The sequence below is a fragment of the Barbatula barbatula genome, assembly GCF_947034865.1.
Source record: "Barbatula barbatula genome assembly, chromosome: 4".
Lineage (NCBI taxonomy): Eukaryota > Metazoa > Chordata > Actinopteri > Cypriniformes > Nemacheilidae > Barbatula > Barbatula barbatula.
This window is the reverse complement of record NC_136768.1, coordinates 5,190,872-5,206,882: the sequence shown is the minus strand read 5'-3', so window position 1 is coordinate 5,206,882 and position 16,011 is coordinate 5,190,872. Positions and strand designations below refer to the sequence as shown.

The 16,011-nt window shown below is 39.8% G+C and overlaps 1 protein-coding gene across 4 annotated transcripts in view; it reads left to right on the top strand.

The window, feature by feature from the left end:
* The window catches only part of arhgef39 (Rho guanine nucleotide exchange factor (GEF) 39), a 34,610-nt gene that overhangs the window by 16,650 nt on the left and 1,949 nt on the right, over nucleotides 1-16,011 (top strand). For all 4 annotated transcript variants that reach the window (XM_079453889.1, XM_079453891.1, XM_079453890.1 and 1 more), the window contains 6 exons: nucleotides 3,915-3,985; nucleotides 7,253-7,381; nucleotides 9,881-10,110; nucleotides 13,944-14,032; nucleotides 15,543-15,669; nucleotides 15,749-15,870. In XM_079453889.1, the coding sequence (XP_079310015.1) occupies nucleotides 3,915-3,985; nucleotides 7,253-7,381; nucleotides 9,881-10,110; nucleotides 13,944-14,032; nucleotides 15,543-15,669; nucleotides 15,749-15,870 (768 nt within the window). The remainder of the gene's footprint in view (nucleotides 1-3,914; nucleotides 3,986-7,252; nucleotides 7,382-9,880; nucleotides 10,111-13,943; nucleotides 14,033-15,542; nucleotides 15,670-15,748; nucleotides 15,871-16,011) is intronic.

Sequence of the window (16,011 nt, the reverse complement as noted above, 5' to 3'; positions counted from 1 at the left end):
TTTGGTTTCCGTTTTCCTTTCATTCCTAATGAGTAATGCCGCGCTGCTCTAGTTTCGCCTGCGCTCACAAAGCCCGTTTAGTAAGGCTTCGTTTAGACTGTTTGTAGGCCCGATGTGTTTCTGAGCTTCCCTTTTAGTAACAAGCTCAAAATCACAAGAAGCTTACAAGCAGACATCATCACGGTTGAAAAACACAGCATGAAACCTTTTTTATTTTTCGTTTTTGAAAATGCACTTGTGACTTATCTTTTTACTTTGTATACATATAGGATAGCCTCGAAATACACAGACATTTGGGGGGGGGAAAGAGTATGACTGGACCACCCTCATGCACTTCCCGTTGCACTGCAATTCTGACACCTTTTTGCAACTGCATGGGAGTCTATGCGAGCTGTAGCATTTCACCACCTGGCACCCGCATGTCTGCTTCAATGACCTTAGACGGCAAACACTTATGGTTGGGTCTCGACCCGATGAGGGAAAGAGCCAAGAAAAAAGATATAGACACTCACAGACAGAAATCAATGACGGTTGTCAATGAAGTCCAAGGTCCTTGTGCCCCCTGAACAAATAGATTAAAGGAGCACTTATTTGGCAGAGGTGCTTTTCAGGTGGTGACAGACGTTTGACATTATTTGTCATGAACAACGTAGCTCTTTATCTGTGTCACTTTTTCTACTCGAACAATGGCTAACTGGTTAAAAGTAACATTCGAGTAATTTACGTATTATGTTGTAATACACTGTTATGAATATAGACACACGTTTCATCGGACACACGCGCCTTGCCCAAAGTTAATTTCCTGTCTGTGTTTGTTTGTCGCTCTGGATAGTGACTAATAATATAACTATTTATATTTTAATCAATTTATATTCATATTTTATTGAATAATGATTGTATTAAATAAACAATTTGTTGACTTTTATTGTAGGGATTCTTTTGCGGATGTGTACCGGAGGTTAGCGTGCATGCACAGTAACGTTTGGTTATATTAGTATTTATGATCTCTTTATTTGCACATGATAAATGTAAACTCCAATAAGCATTTTTTTTCTATTCGTTTTAATATGTAATAAATCAGGAAAATATACAGCCGGTCATCTGGTCAAATGTTTTTTTTTAGATAAAGAATAGCTGACTGTATTCTATAATATACTTGAGATTTGTGAAATTATGTGATGTTATTTAATTTTAAATGTTGATTTGAGTTGTTATGAGTACAAAATGTGATACGAAGGACGAGCACAGCTAATGAATGCAGATATTGACCAATCACAATAGAGTATTCCTGTTTATCATAAACATTATCATAAACTGCATGTAAACAAACTTTTTGAGTTTTACTACGAAGGATTTAATTCATTATCAGGCCTTGATCTTTATTTTATTTGTCAAGGATGGGGATCTAAAATGTATTCACACCCCATAAGAACATCTACTGCTCGCATACTGGAAATTATCATAAATAATACTAGATAAACGAGCACGCACATGCCAGGATTTTTCGACTGCGCTTTGAATATGACAAGCTTAGCACAATATCCCGAGACCACCGCTGTGAATAAATACACATCCCGCAAACTGACTGTTTTGCCTGAAACTGTATATAAAATCACCTCTTAACTCCCAGACACTGAGAGAGAGGAGGGAGGGCCAAAAAGGAGCCATCAGATTTTGAAGGCCCCATATCAGATGTTTGCTCCCTTCTCCTTAGCCTTGTAGTCTCAACCCTCTTAAAATCACTCGTCAGAAGTGGAGTTTAAAGGATGTGCTCCTCTACCCCCTGCCGTGGTTGTTACGGGTGACGGGTGACATGGGCGTGTTGGTGGCTGCCACCACTGTTTACATAATTTCGACATGGCCGCAGGGAAAAAGAGACTGCGGCTGCAACCATCTAAACCTCACACTCCTCCAATTAGAAAGGCCCCTGCTCTACCACTTAGCACGGATCTCGCAGAACGGGAATATTCAAGCTTAAATTTTCAGCCCGCGGGGAAAGAAAGATACCACTGTGAGCTTGAGAGGATGTTTCACACAGACTTAAAGATGCCCCAGTTTATCTGAAGATATGTTAAACGGTGGACGTAAATGTGATGTAGTATTTTACCAAGCACTCCTGTAGCTCTGTGGTAAGAGCCAACGCCAAGGTAGTGGGTTCGATCCCAGGGGATTGCACATACTTGGAAACAAAAATGTATAGGAGAATGCAATGCAAGTCGCTTTGGATAAACGCATCTGCCGGATGCGTAAATGTAAATTTTTTATCGTAAATGTTGTGGAGAGGAAATAAGAAATGACCTATTTCATTTTTTAATGCATTTTCCTGACCTTATCTGATCTTCATACATTTGTGCATCATATTATACAAGCAATTACAACAAAATGGGATTTTTTTTAAGGGAATATAGATTAACATTGATGTAAAAAGTAGTTGGAACTAATAATAAGCAATACATTTCTATTTTACATCTTATTTAAACCTTATATCTACATATATATTATTCTTTCAACATTTAAAGCTGTACAGTTATACGTTAATGCATTATGGTTTATCAGTTAACACAGGTATTTTACCAAATGATCATTAAGGCAAAATTACAATTTTGTACAAATTACAGTTATTGCTGACAAAATTGCTCATTGTTAGAATGATGGAAAAATGAATTCGTACATAAGATTAAAAAACTGATTTCTTTGTAATCTTTATTTAAAGAGACCGATCAAAAAAGACGACAATTCGAAGAATGTTGGAAACCATTGTCCTCATGGACTTGCATTGGTTTTGTCCATACAATAGAAGTAAATGGGGCCAACGTTTTTTGTTTACCAACATTCTATAAAGTATCTTGTTTTGCAGAAGAAAGAAAGTCATAAAGGTTATAATATGACAAGATAATTTTTATTTTGGGGTGAATTTTCAAGAACCGAACAATTCCCAATTCTTTCCTTTAAATACATTTTAAGTTATTTCAGAAATACGTGTCACACAGAATTAAACGGTGTTGGCTTAAAGATATTTTTTGGTTAATAGTTGACCTAGCTTTTAGCACCGAAACACCGTACATTCTGTTTCATGAATGCACAACGGCATTTTCTTTAATGCATTTTTAATCGATAGATTAATTGCACACGTACACCTGCGTAATACTGATGCTCTTCCTCCAAACTTTTCAAGCTTCTCAAATCAAAGCGCAGAGTCGTATTCCCTGTTGCGGCGATACCACAGAGTCTAAGTTTTCTGAGAGCCTTCTGGTTTGAAAGAGTCTTTTGATGTCTGAGTTGCTGGAGCTCTTCTTAAGTGAACTGTAATCTCAGGCATTAAGACTCTATCGCAGACCCCGAAACAGTGAAATGAATTACCACCAAATTTTCTCCCTTCTCAATTTGGCCCTCACCTTGTGATAGGATACCTTAATAGGGCCCTGGCTATGTATTACCCTTTTGTGCGGATGAGGAATTATTGCACAATAATCAATATTACATTTTTTCTGAAGTGCTGTCTGTTCATAGCGGGCTGAGGTGAATGCAAAGTTCGACCCGGTCAATTCGTGCACTAGTTCGGCTAGAAGAGAGTAGGCTATGTTCTATTTCTTTTTCCCAATTTTTGCACCTTATTTCAAATCCCTCTCGATTCTCTTTCTCACCTCAATACACCACAAAATCAAATCAAAGATGGCACATTAGCGTCATTCTGTAGGCTTGAATGGACCTTTTTACCTCTTGAAAATAAAAAACCTGCAATTTTCTTTCTGTTTTAATACGAGTAACTCGATGTCGTCTTACGATGACAGCTCTTGTCCAACCTCCTTACCCTGACGCTCCGTGATCTGTTTTCTCTTGTGCTTCAAGGGTGTATTTATAGAAACTTGGCAATAAGACTGTGCCGTGTTTTGTTTGTTTGTTGCTTTTTTTAGGTACAAACATTTCTTGAGGGACCTGACAGAGAACACAAGTCCAGACAACCTGGAGTTTCAGCAGCTTTCAAGTAAGCGGATCCTCCGTCTCGCGACACGACAAACACTCTCTTATCCTGTTAGCGCTCTGTGACAAAAATGTTGATGGGTTTAGCCTGTCGAGATTTTTTTGTTGTCATTATCTGTTTATTGTCAGGATCTGTATCGCATTCACCCAAAAGTCACACTTGTTATGCATGTCAAATTTGCTTTCCACTCTAGTTTGTCACGTACAGAGGAACCTAAAACAAGATCACTCGTTTGTTCGCGATGACGAGGTGCGTCCCGCAGATAAGCATTGCGCAGGATACCTCGGCCCGTTCAAGAAGGTGCAAACGTCGAAATCCTTTCATATACTGCCAAAACAAACCCGCATCTTAAAGGGAAAAAAAGTTTTAACGCTGGCAGTAGAAAAGACAGCCTCCCTTGTCTTTGTTAGGGTGACAAAGAACATTTTTGGGCTCCTGTTGTAGCTTTCGCGTGCCGTTTTTATTTTTTATCACCGGGTGGCTGTGCTCGCCGCGGATGAAAGTACGGCTTAGCGTAAATCTAAACTCTCGATGCGGATTTTGACATAATTAATAGGGACCAGATCAGAGGATATCAACAGTGCGAAATATAAATAAATAAAATCGCCGGCATCAACAGAAGCCTCGCCGATAATGACTCTTTTTCTAACGTCAAATAAACAGCAAATCCGACTTAAAAGCCAGTGTACACAAGGAATTATTTATGTGTATCAATTAAAATCTCATTGGTTGCTTGCTGTTTTTGCTTACAAATTAAAACAGCCCCTGATTCTAAGATGAAGGTACATATCCAGATTTACCCCTCCGTTGCCTGTTCTTCCTCTCATTAGAGCCGCTTTTTTAAACTCGCTTTTTTGCTTTTAGAGAGAGAGAGAGAGAAAGTTTTCTCATTCGGCCTGGGCATATTGTAAAGGGAATTATTAAAAACAACCCCAGACAAATCATATTGTATCTGATTAGGCAAACTAGCTGTGAAATCACAAGAGGTTTTGTTGTTGTTTTCTATTTTTCTTTTCTTGTGGTTTTGTTGCATTTTTTCTGCCTTTCTTCTTTTCTAAAATTTTTTGCCACTGTAGGAGTTATATCGCAATATGGATATTTTTTCTCGAAATTTCAGTTTTAATAACTTTTTTTGGAACTTGGTAAACCTAAAGTTCAGATTGTTTGTCGTTATGTAACACCGAACTCAAAACTGTTTTGTAATAGATTTTTTGTTTTTATAATTTTTATTATATATTAAATAGGGCTGTCAAGCGATAAATCACATCCAGAATAAAAGTTTGTGTTTACAAACTGTGTACTGTGCATATACATTTTCTATTTATAAACACTAAAACATACACATATTTAGGAAATATTAAGATGTATTTATTTATATTTTCCAATAATTCAAATTCTAAATAATTGTTAAAAGAATTCGATATTGTTCCTAAAAAAAGGGGGCCTATGTATGTATGTTTTTGTTTTTATTAATACATAATCAATCTATGCAAAGTGCACAGATAATGTAATAACAAACTTTTATTGTGATGCAATTAATCACAAATAATCGTTTTACAGGCCTCATCTTAAGACAATTTTAGCTCTGAATTCTGTTTGGACAAATGTGTCCGATAATAAAGATTTTGTGATACCATCCAGACTTTACTGGATTTAGTTTTGCATGATGTGTTTAATATAAATCTGTACAAAATGTAATTGTAGGAATTAATTGTTTTTTACATGCAAACTTGTGCGGTCCTCGTGCCAAGTATCTCATTTGTGAAGACTCTGATGCTGTCAAAGGTTAATTAAAAAAAGTTAACACCGGAGAACTCTGCCGACTGAAGTTCTGTCTAAACATACTGGATGGCTAAAATAAAAAGACAGTGAGAAAGTGTTGGCAGAATGCGGAATGAGATCGTATTAATAATGCATCAGCCGCAGCTCTGTTGAAACACAATTATAGAGAGGTTTTCTTAAAAGAAAAGGACTGAAAGAATACAGACTGAGGGCCAGTCATCTCTTAACAGCCACTTTGTTTGGTTGTGCTTGTAATTGTTCTAAAGATAAGCGACTCAATTAGCTAGCGATTATTTAACCGAGGCGAACGCCCCGAGCGCTGTTCGTTGTCGGCATTGTTAGAGTCAACAAGACCAAAGCTGAGTTTAAAATTAGTATCCATCTGCTTGTTTATGTTGCTTTATTCCTCTTAATGAGTCGACGGTGTCTGCATGAGTTGCTGAAATGTTTTCTCTGTATTCGGAGTTCAGAAGTTCGCCACAATTTACAAATTCGTTATTTAGATGTTTTTAGATCATGTCTTTAAAAACCCAAGCAACCTTAAGTAAAAAGCTAAATTTAAAAATAATAACTATAAATATACAGTTTAATATCTATATTCACTATTCAAAGACTTACTTTTCTTAAACATTGACCTTGTGCTTTTGAAGGGTAGCACAACATCCCATGGCAAGGTCTGCACATATGATTTCACCCAATCAGTGATGTTTGGAAATGTAAATGCACCCTCAACTTTCTCCAGGGGGTTGATGGTGAAATCAAACACGGTTATTATCATATGAAATATCGCTGCATGCCTTATGCATAAACACCTATGGATGTGCACTTATTGTGCCACGCTGTTGTATTACTCCTCGTGTTAAATTTAAATGCGTAAAAATAGGTCACGCTTTACTTTAGTGTTTATGTTACAGGGCAATTATAAAGATAAGTACCAACTAAATAGTAGTAAACATGACAGTTTACTATAATAAAGTAAGTGTAGTTCAAAGATTGAAACAACATGAAATGATTTGCTTCGCACATTCATATTATTACCTCACTTTAAGTATGTGCTTCCGAATACATTAAGCGTTCTTACGAATTTGCTTTGAATGGTGGTTAACCTGAACTTTATAAGATAAGGTGACCTCACAAATGGCCGTAAATTTTATTTCGGCTACATCTGGGCACAAAGCCTTTGTTACCTGTTACTAAACCATCTATTCGGGTAAAAGAAAATCGATAATAGAAATAGATAACGTGCATCAGAATACTCATCCATAAAGTAAATATCTTCACACAGTAAAGAAAAAAACACCATGCAAGACAATTTGACATCATATGGTTTTTGTTTATAAATGAGTGGTTTCTAAGAATAGGCTTTTAGTGATATATAATGAGGTTTTCTTTATGGACTTCTATGAATAAAAGTGCTTCAGTGCTTAAGAGTTATTGTACGTTAGACATCCATCCACTGTTTCACACTTCATGTCGTTCCCTACGCAGAGGCAGTGAAGGCGGTGTCAGAGGTCGCCCAGCGCATCCAGGACAACGCTCACAGACACGACAACCACATGCAGCTGCGCAGAGTCCAGAAACAGCTGAAGGGCCGAAAGACCAGAATCCTGGCTCCAGGTAAGAGACTGTGATTTCGCATTCTTTCTATCACCAGGAGAACCATATAGAGAGACCGAGTTAATCGGATGAAGAAGGTCAGTTGGAAGACTGCGGAAAAGTAAAGCGCCCCGACTCTTTCGTAATCAGGCAGCTAGTTTAGTTTTTGCTGAGCACGACTGCGGCCTCCGACGGGAGAATTAACCGAATTTATTGACAGGTTCTCAGCGCTAATTGGTAATGGGGGGAAGTGTGCCATCCGTCAGTTCTCGCCTCTTCAATGCTACTTGTGGAGTGGAGGTCCTTTCTTCCCCCTTATTTATCCCGGGGGAAAATGCCCACGTGTGAAACAAAGAAGATGGAGAAGAAGGAAGAGAGGGGAAGAGATAGAAAGGGTCTTGTCGTGAGCGTCTTGGCCTGCCAATCTCCCCCAGGACCAATTAGAGCCTCTCCTCATCTTGTGGGCCGACAGATAAAAAGCGAGTTGGGAAAAACGGGAGGGAGAGTGTGTGCGTTTGAACGCGGATGTGTGTGCACAAAGGTGGTTGGGAGGCTGGTGATGAATACCCAACGAGCGCTGGGCTCATTTCACACAGCGCCGGATGTAGGAAGGGTGTAAAAATCCGTCTCATCCTGTTTTTCCAGGACTCGAGAAATCTACTGAGGACTTTTCTTTAGTCCAATATCGCTTATTTTCCCAGCTCGTTTTTGCACTTTTTCTGACTTCAGAAGGCCATAGCGGCCTTTCGTCCGTTCTCTCCATTTCCTCTAATGTGCCTTATTGAAAGCGATGCCCGACAGATGGGAGAATCCGAAACCCCTGACAAATATTAAGTGGCCGGCTCGGAGATAAGGCCAGTGCGATTCTCGAAGCTTGAATCAATGAGACATTGATACGCCAGACAGACGTTTGGTTGTTTAGAGCGTGACGTTGCCACTACCAGGTAATAGAGGATAGGTGAGGAGGTGCGAGGTCCTGATGTGAATATTTAAAGGGAATGTTTGCCAAAAAATAAACATTCGAGAATCTACATCTTGTCATCTTATACTAATCGAAGTTCATCTTCATAGCTTATTTGTAAAACTCAATGGGAACAATTTATAGAATGTTTAAGATGCACTTGCCATACAATGAACGTGAAAGGTGACCACAGCTCTCATACAAGATTTTCCTTGAATTATTAAATAAATGTCGGTCCTTCTTAGGCAAACTTACTTAATGGCTGTCAGAGTACTTGAAATGTCCATCTATAGTGTAAGACACAATCTTTTTGTGTCCTACGAAGTGTACGGTAATGTCCACTATAGTGACACATTTCGAAATCAAGCTTGCGGTGGACAAATTTGCGTTCTTTGAGTACTTTGTTTCGGGCCTTCAAGACACAATTTATCCTACAGTTCAATCACCCGAATCAGAAAAAACTGGGCTCATGGGCTTCACAAACCGCAGGTGAACATTCAAAGCCTTTTTTAACAGACATGAAAGCGTAACCTATCCTACAAAGCCCTCTCGAAATTAACAATGATCTGACTTGCCATTCCATCACTTTCAAACGGAGACACGCTTTCATGTGTCTTCTGGCTCTTTGGCTTGGTCACATCAGGAGCGCCCGGCCGCTTTGTAGTGCAACCTTTAGCACCCTGAGAACCACTAGGTCCTTTGTAGCTGGGCAGAGGTTCGCTTTGACAGGGGAAGTTGAAAGCGTTCAACATGAAGAGGGGATCTCCAAGTTCCCGTTCTTTGAACTGAGCCGACGAAACCTTCCTCGGATGTGTCAATCCAGAGCAGGGTAGAAAACATTGACGTCAGATCGCTTGTTTTGTTGTATTAAACAGAAGCGAGGATTCTTTATTTAGTTGTTTTGACATTATTAGCACAGTTTTGTGATAAAATCAATTATCCGACTAGTCTGTCAGGCAACCTAATAGCAAGTACATTTGTGATTTTGCAGCTCTAGAATGGAGAGTAACCATTCCCTGTAAGTTACATAGAGCTTAACCATGTCAACGCCCGTAACCAATTTAAAGAAGCCAAAGAAACCATTAAATCCAATCTGCACACGCCGCCCGAGAGCATCACAGGATGTGTCCTCATTGTTGCCTCGTATTAAACCTGTGGCATTTTAAAAAAGCGGTTTGACCCCTACTTGACCCCCTCTGCTAATCATAGAGTGCTTGTCTGTCGCTCAGAGCGTCCGTTCTGAGCCCCGTGTGCTCGCTATCGTCGAGGCCGCAGTCTCCGAGGTTCAGCGGGGCAATTAAAGGAATCAGTAGCAGGAATGAAATTTCATCTTATCTATCCAAATGTCAGCATCTAATTTAGTTTCCATCATGCAACTGCCAATCACTAAGGAGGGAGATTGGTTGCCTCTCCTCAACTTAAGTCATGTAAACCTCCTGCTTTTTTATTCTCGGGGTGAAATCCACTTTTTCTCTTTAATGTTGTAAAAGGTGCATGCGGCTACAATAAGTGTGTCCTTAATACGATCTTTTAAGTTCTCTCTTATCGTTTTCTCGTAGGGAGGTGGTACATTCGGGAAGGCTGGTTAAAGATAGTGCCCCCTAAAGGCACGGAGGCCAAACCCAAAATGTTCTTCCTGTTCTCTGATATCCTACTTCAAGCCAAACGGTTCAGTCCCGTACACCCAACCAACGGGGGCAAGTTTGCCTGCCAGCAAGTCTACCCGCTGAAGGAGTGTACTGCGGATAAAGTCTTTGGCCACACCAAAAGCCAAGGGGGCCTTATTAGTGTAAGTGTAAACTGTCAGTGTTTCTATATTTATTGGGATGTACCTGTATGTCAATTATTTTATGAAGAATTAGATAATTTTGTATATTGTTTGGGGAATCTAATGACAGAGATGCAATATAATATTCATAACTTTGTTTTCAGATGTGAATAGAGACCTTAGATAATGAAGCATTATGTTTTTATTACCCTAGAATGAGCTATTTCTATCTAAATCAAGCACGAGTCCGTTTACATGGAATTCACCATGTTGTTTCTACAGTAGCCCTAAATGGACAAACTGCTCTACAGAGCGCGTCTCGTAATACGTTATCTCCTTCGGCAAAGAAGCTTAAATGCAATTACATCTTTGTCCTGTGTCAGTTGCTGTAGTGCTTTGCAAGGAAGGGCATATGGATGGAGTGAGCCGTTGGTTGCAATTCGCAACCTTACAACTAGATGCTGCTAAAATTTCCACACTGCTTCTTTAACACATTTTGAGTTATTTGGCATTGATCTTGAAGAACAACACAAGGTTGATTTAACACAAAATGTGGTCTTCTATTGACCATTCACATCAGATATAGATTGGTGCTGTGGGTTTTTCATCCAGCAATATGTCAAGATTTGCATTTGAATAAGAAATTGATGTACAGTGCATTGGTGTATTGTTGATTTTGAAGTCTGTAAAAGATGGTCATGGTCAGATCCATGCATTTTTACAAGCCTGGCGTTGGAAAATGGTCAAAATTATATATTGAAAGTTACTGTTTTCCCAGTAGGCAAAACTATTTAATAAATCTGAACTCCCACACGAGAACGACTTGATCTGCAAGTTAGCGAAAAGAGATCAATTCATCATTCTTCCACTCGCGCTAATTACTTGAACTCCTCTTAAGGCTTCAAGTTTTAATGTTTTGACACCGCTTGATCTCTTTCCAGGTCTCAGCGCTGCCGCTGTGTGACAAATTATGTCTAAACGATCTCCGCAATCTCATGAAACATTTAAACGAATGTATGGCACACCACAAGGCTGTTGACAGAATATTTCATTCCTAAAGCGTTCAGTTATTTGCTGTCCCTGTTGTAAAAACCAGCATATGCTGGTTAGGTAGCTTTTGAAGCATGGTAGATGGTTTCTGCTGGTTTAAGCTGGTCAGGAGCTGGTTTAGGCTTAAACCAGCTTAAAGGCTTAAACCAGCTCAGGACCAGCTTCAAAACCTACCTAACCAGCATGTGCTGTTTTTTTAAAACGGGGTGAAAAATAGGAAAACTTGTGCCGTTTTATAGTGGTTATGCTTGAAAATGGTAACACAAATATAATTTTAAATAATAAAGTACAAATTTCCACTGGTACTATACTTATTATCCCTGATATACAAAGCTTTAATGTGACATGCACTTTATGGGTGCACTGAATAGACATTACGAGACACGGAGCCGCCCGTCCTGAAGTACTCTGGGTAGGCACTCGCATCTCTTCATCAGATTCGATCAAAGATCAACTCTTCTGCTCCACCGCTGAATGCATCTTCCCGAACCACTTGTCACCACCCCCCTCTCATCCGCCCGGGCTGCGGGCAGAGGCCGCGTATTATCTAATGGCTAGAAATGGCAATTCATTAGCCCGATATTCCTCCGAGGCCCCAAATGCATACTCAATAGCATTAGGTATAATTTCTCATAAGGACACATTATTGATCCGCGTTCCACCCGCCTCCCACCTGGACCGTAGAGGAAAGAGCCCGTCAGCAGTCTCGTGCCCCTCCCCAACCGGGCCGTGAAGAATTAAAGCAAAATTAAATTTGACAGCTGGAAATGCCATGGCAATCTATATGCAAAGTTTAAAAGTAATAGTTGTAGGGGAAAGGATAGAAAATGTGCTATGAAAATTTTTAGCCCTCTCTCTCTCCTTCACGAGCCTACATTTGTCTTGATGAGAGAGTGTTTGTATTTGGGAGAAAAATTTCACCCCTTCTTTATTTCTCATTGCACATCTCCGCGCCCCCGCCTTTGGTCTCGCCGCCTTCCTCTTGCAGATCCGACTCTTTCTTCCTCCACCTCCTTGAATATTACTCTGCATCCATGACCGATTCCCTTTGATGTATAAATAATCAAGTGAAATGATGTGAGTTGGAGAGGCTCATCTCGTCGCCGTTCTTATTATACAAAGTAATTTCTACCTAAGAGGGTCAGATTTCCTGACAAATCCCTAATTACAGCGTCGCGGTGCAAGTGGAATCTATTTGTGCGTAAACCGGGCCACCCGTTCCCCCACGTGGAGCGCCCCTAATACCGCGCTCCGCCTCGCTTACTGAACTCTGTAATTAGATAACGCTTTTGATGATGGTACATTTGAAATCTTAATCTATTTAATACATAATGAGAAACAGGCGCACCATCCCATCCCCCTTTTCTTATAATATATAACCGCAGCGTTATTCGTTTTACCGGGTGTCCATTAAAAACCTCTCATTACGATTCTGTCCCCAGCGGTAATAAAGATTAAAACCGATTATTGATATGCTGTCTGTAACTTCCACGGTTTTCTCCGTTCCTGTGGTTTCAGGTAAATGCGAAAGGTCATTAATACTTTCAGGGCCCAATTATAATCCACTTTAATGGGCCCCCGCCGTAATTATTGCCGGGATAAAGCCCTCGTCTCTGTTTGGGGTTGGACGCTTTCCATTGTCTTGTTTGACATGTGTAATCTAGCAGTGATGTCTCCTCAGCGCGGATGAGAGATGGTAATTGCTGTTGATTCAGGGATGAGCCATCTGACGGGGGAGGAGAACAGGGGCCGAGCTGGAAAACTTGTCCTCGATGTGTAGATCATCGCCAGATTAGCAGCTGAGAGCATCAACGGGCACATCTGTGCATCTTTGCTCGTGTCTTTTTCTTTGGGGTTTGTTTCGTTTCAGTGGTTCGTTTCTATATGGTTCATCGGTGCGGTATCTGATCGGTTGGCTGATGTGCTTGATACTAAGGATGCTGAAGATGTTCTCAGAGGTCGATTAACTAGTCATCATCGTAATGTTTATAAATAAAATGTGTTTTTTAAGTTTAACGCTTTTCATCATTTGCATTGTATAGAAGCAGCTGTACATGAAAAACATGTTAAACAACATAAAAGAAATACCTGGCGTCAAAAAATTATATGAAATAGAGAAATCTAAAGAAAATATACTACCGAAGCATACATGTCTATTAGAGTGTATCGCTGCTGTCCTTCTGAAACCACCTTGTGGTGTTTTTTTTTCATCATTATTAGTCACCCTTTATGTTTGTCACTGGGTTTTGCAAATATTTAATTAATAAAAAGTATTAAAAAGTGCTTGTCAACTTTGACAACAGTATTGTTTTTTCATTTCTTGATTTGGACCGCAGAGCTTTCGGAAGAACAGTAATGATACACATATATCTACATTAAGTGTCATTAAAAGTGTTCTGTATATCTTGAGTAAAAGGGCCGTTGCCACATTGATTGTTGGTGAAAGGACATCAACAAAGTGGTTCATGTGCGCCCTCTAGTGTTCCAGTTACACCGCGCACAGTAATGCAAGTCAAGCCAATGCGAATCAGTGTAGTTTAACCATTTGGCAGATTCTTTAATCCAAAGCATCTTCCAGTGCGTTCAAGCTATACGTTTTTATCATCACATGCAAACCATGGGATCAAACCCATGACCTTGACCTCCCACCTCTACAATTTTACAGAACCATTGCTTTCTGAATAAAAGGTCACATAAGATACCTCAGCAGGTCGAAGAATGTGTAGATCATATGTTTGATCTTGAAAACATTCAATCTTTTCCCATAAAACACATCACTAACTCTAAAATCTTCTCTCCTCCAGTTGACTTTTGCCAGAGCCAAACTGTTGCTGATGTCTGAGGACCAGGAGGACATCAACGATTGGTACCGCAGCATCTGCTTGGCCATTGGGTGAGTATTGATCTGGCACGTGTCATCTTTGAGTGACGGGTTAACTCTCGATTTAACATAACATCAGTCCTTCGTCCTCTCACGGGGGTGGGGTCAGATCAGATGTGGGAGGTGCCGTTCACATGGGACAGGCCTAGATGTCACTGCCAGGCTAATTAGTTTATCACTCTGTTTGAGAGGGACAAACTGTCACCTCACGCGTCATCATAGCCGGGAGATTCACAAGCGTGTCCTCCTGACCAACCTTCAGACTCGGGGGAGAACCATTAGAGAAGGAGCCGGACAGCGTGCGGTTGCTGGGTTCAGAGGTGAATTGTGTGGGTGGGACACTGTGTCGACATTCAAGTCATCCCACCCAATTCTCAACAGCAAGTTTTTGATTTTAATTATGAAGTGGAGGATTTTTTTTAAGCTTCTAAACACAGTACATTGTAATATGTTAATATTACACCTTATGTAATATAATGTATTTATGTATGTATTTTACCTAAACTATCTTCTGTTTCTGGACTGGAAGTTTTGAGTTCTGAAAGTTACGGCACGTATAAATAGTTTATCAAACTCATTTATCTCAGATCGATTTCTCTTTATATGAGCCTTTTTAAGGAATAGTGGAGTAACGTATCCTTTAATCTTTGTTTTTCAATGACCTCTAAACTTTAAAAGCTCTATGTCAGTGATCTATATCAGAGTCACGTGACTATTTCCTATTCTTATTTTATACGCCATCATTGTCTGTAATGCAAATGTAATCGTTTCCTTACACGAATCGCTATCAGGTTCCTGTTATTGATATGGCGTCATGTTTGCTATTACTAGTGGTCGGGAAATGCAATCCTTGAGTTTATTTTCTGTTGTTGCATATCAGTAATCTGATTGTCACTGATTATTGACTCGGAGCAAGACCACAAAAGTATCGTGACCTAAAATCCAACCTTTTTTTAAATGTCTCCCAGTACAAGAGCGATGTTAATGATCACAGATTATCTGAACCGCTAGTTGTCGACCAGGAAACTCGGTTGGTCAATCGATGGTGGTGGTGACATGAGGTGGAGGCAGCCGGAGCCTCGTGACAAAACTGAGCATCTCTCATCGAGGCAGACCATTCGTGAGACTCCGAGTTAGATACGCGTGCCATGTAGACACTGAATACTTTCCTTTAAATCTTGCCAGATAATACATGCACATCCTATACAATACATTGTCTCCATTATTGGATCAATCATATGAACGAATGTTATAAAGATCACAGCACATTAGAGTATTTTTAGTGTAGTTTTCCTGCTTATAAAGGTAGAAATTTGTTACATATATTAACTTCTCGAAACCTTGAACATTTCTTGGCATAAATTACAGATAACATGTTTTAAGAAACAAGGTTAAAGGTTAACTTAACAAGGTTAAAGGTTAACTTAAGAAATGGTCCAACAGGTGAATCAAAATGTCAGGTACTTTGACACGTCCAGAATATGGTTCAGAATATGACCGATTTTCTTATTTTCCATCTCAGGCAGCTGAAGTCAAAGAATACAGTGGTGCACAGAAGAGATGAACTGAGGAGAAGACCTCTCAGATCAGACACTGACAGTCAGAACACTCCGGATCGCCAGCCAACTTGTGGAATGAAAAGAACCATGGTCTTTTAAATTTCTGTTATTATTACTAACTAGTATTAGTTGGTATGTTTTTTTTTTCATATTGGTTCGTCTCATCCAGATACTGGATGAAGATGTAAAGGGACGTACGGAGGGGCACATCAGCAGCTGCGCAACATCCACGCAGGAGAACGACCACAGCGCCACCAAGAGGATGAAACACGACAACACTTCTTCTGCGAGGTAGTTTTCTGATTTCATAAAAAACGATTCCAAAGAAACGCAGAATGTGGCATGTGTTTAGGAAACATTAATAATGCAAAATATCTTTGATAAGTGTGATTTAATCATTATTGTGTGTGTGTTGGGGATGAATTCCTGTCC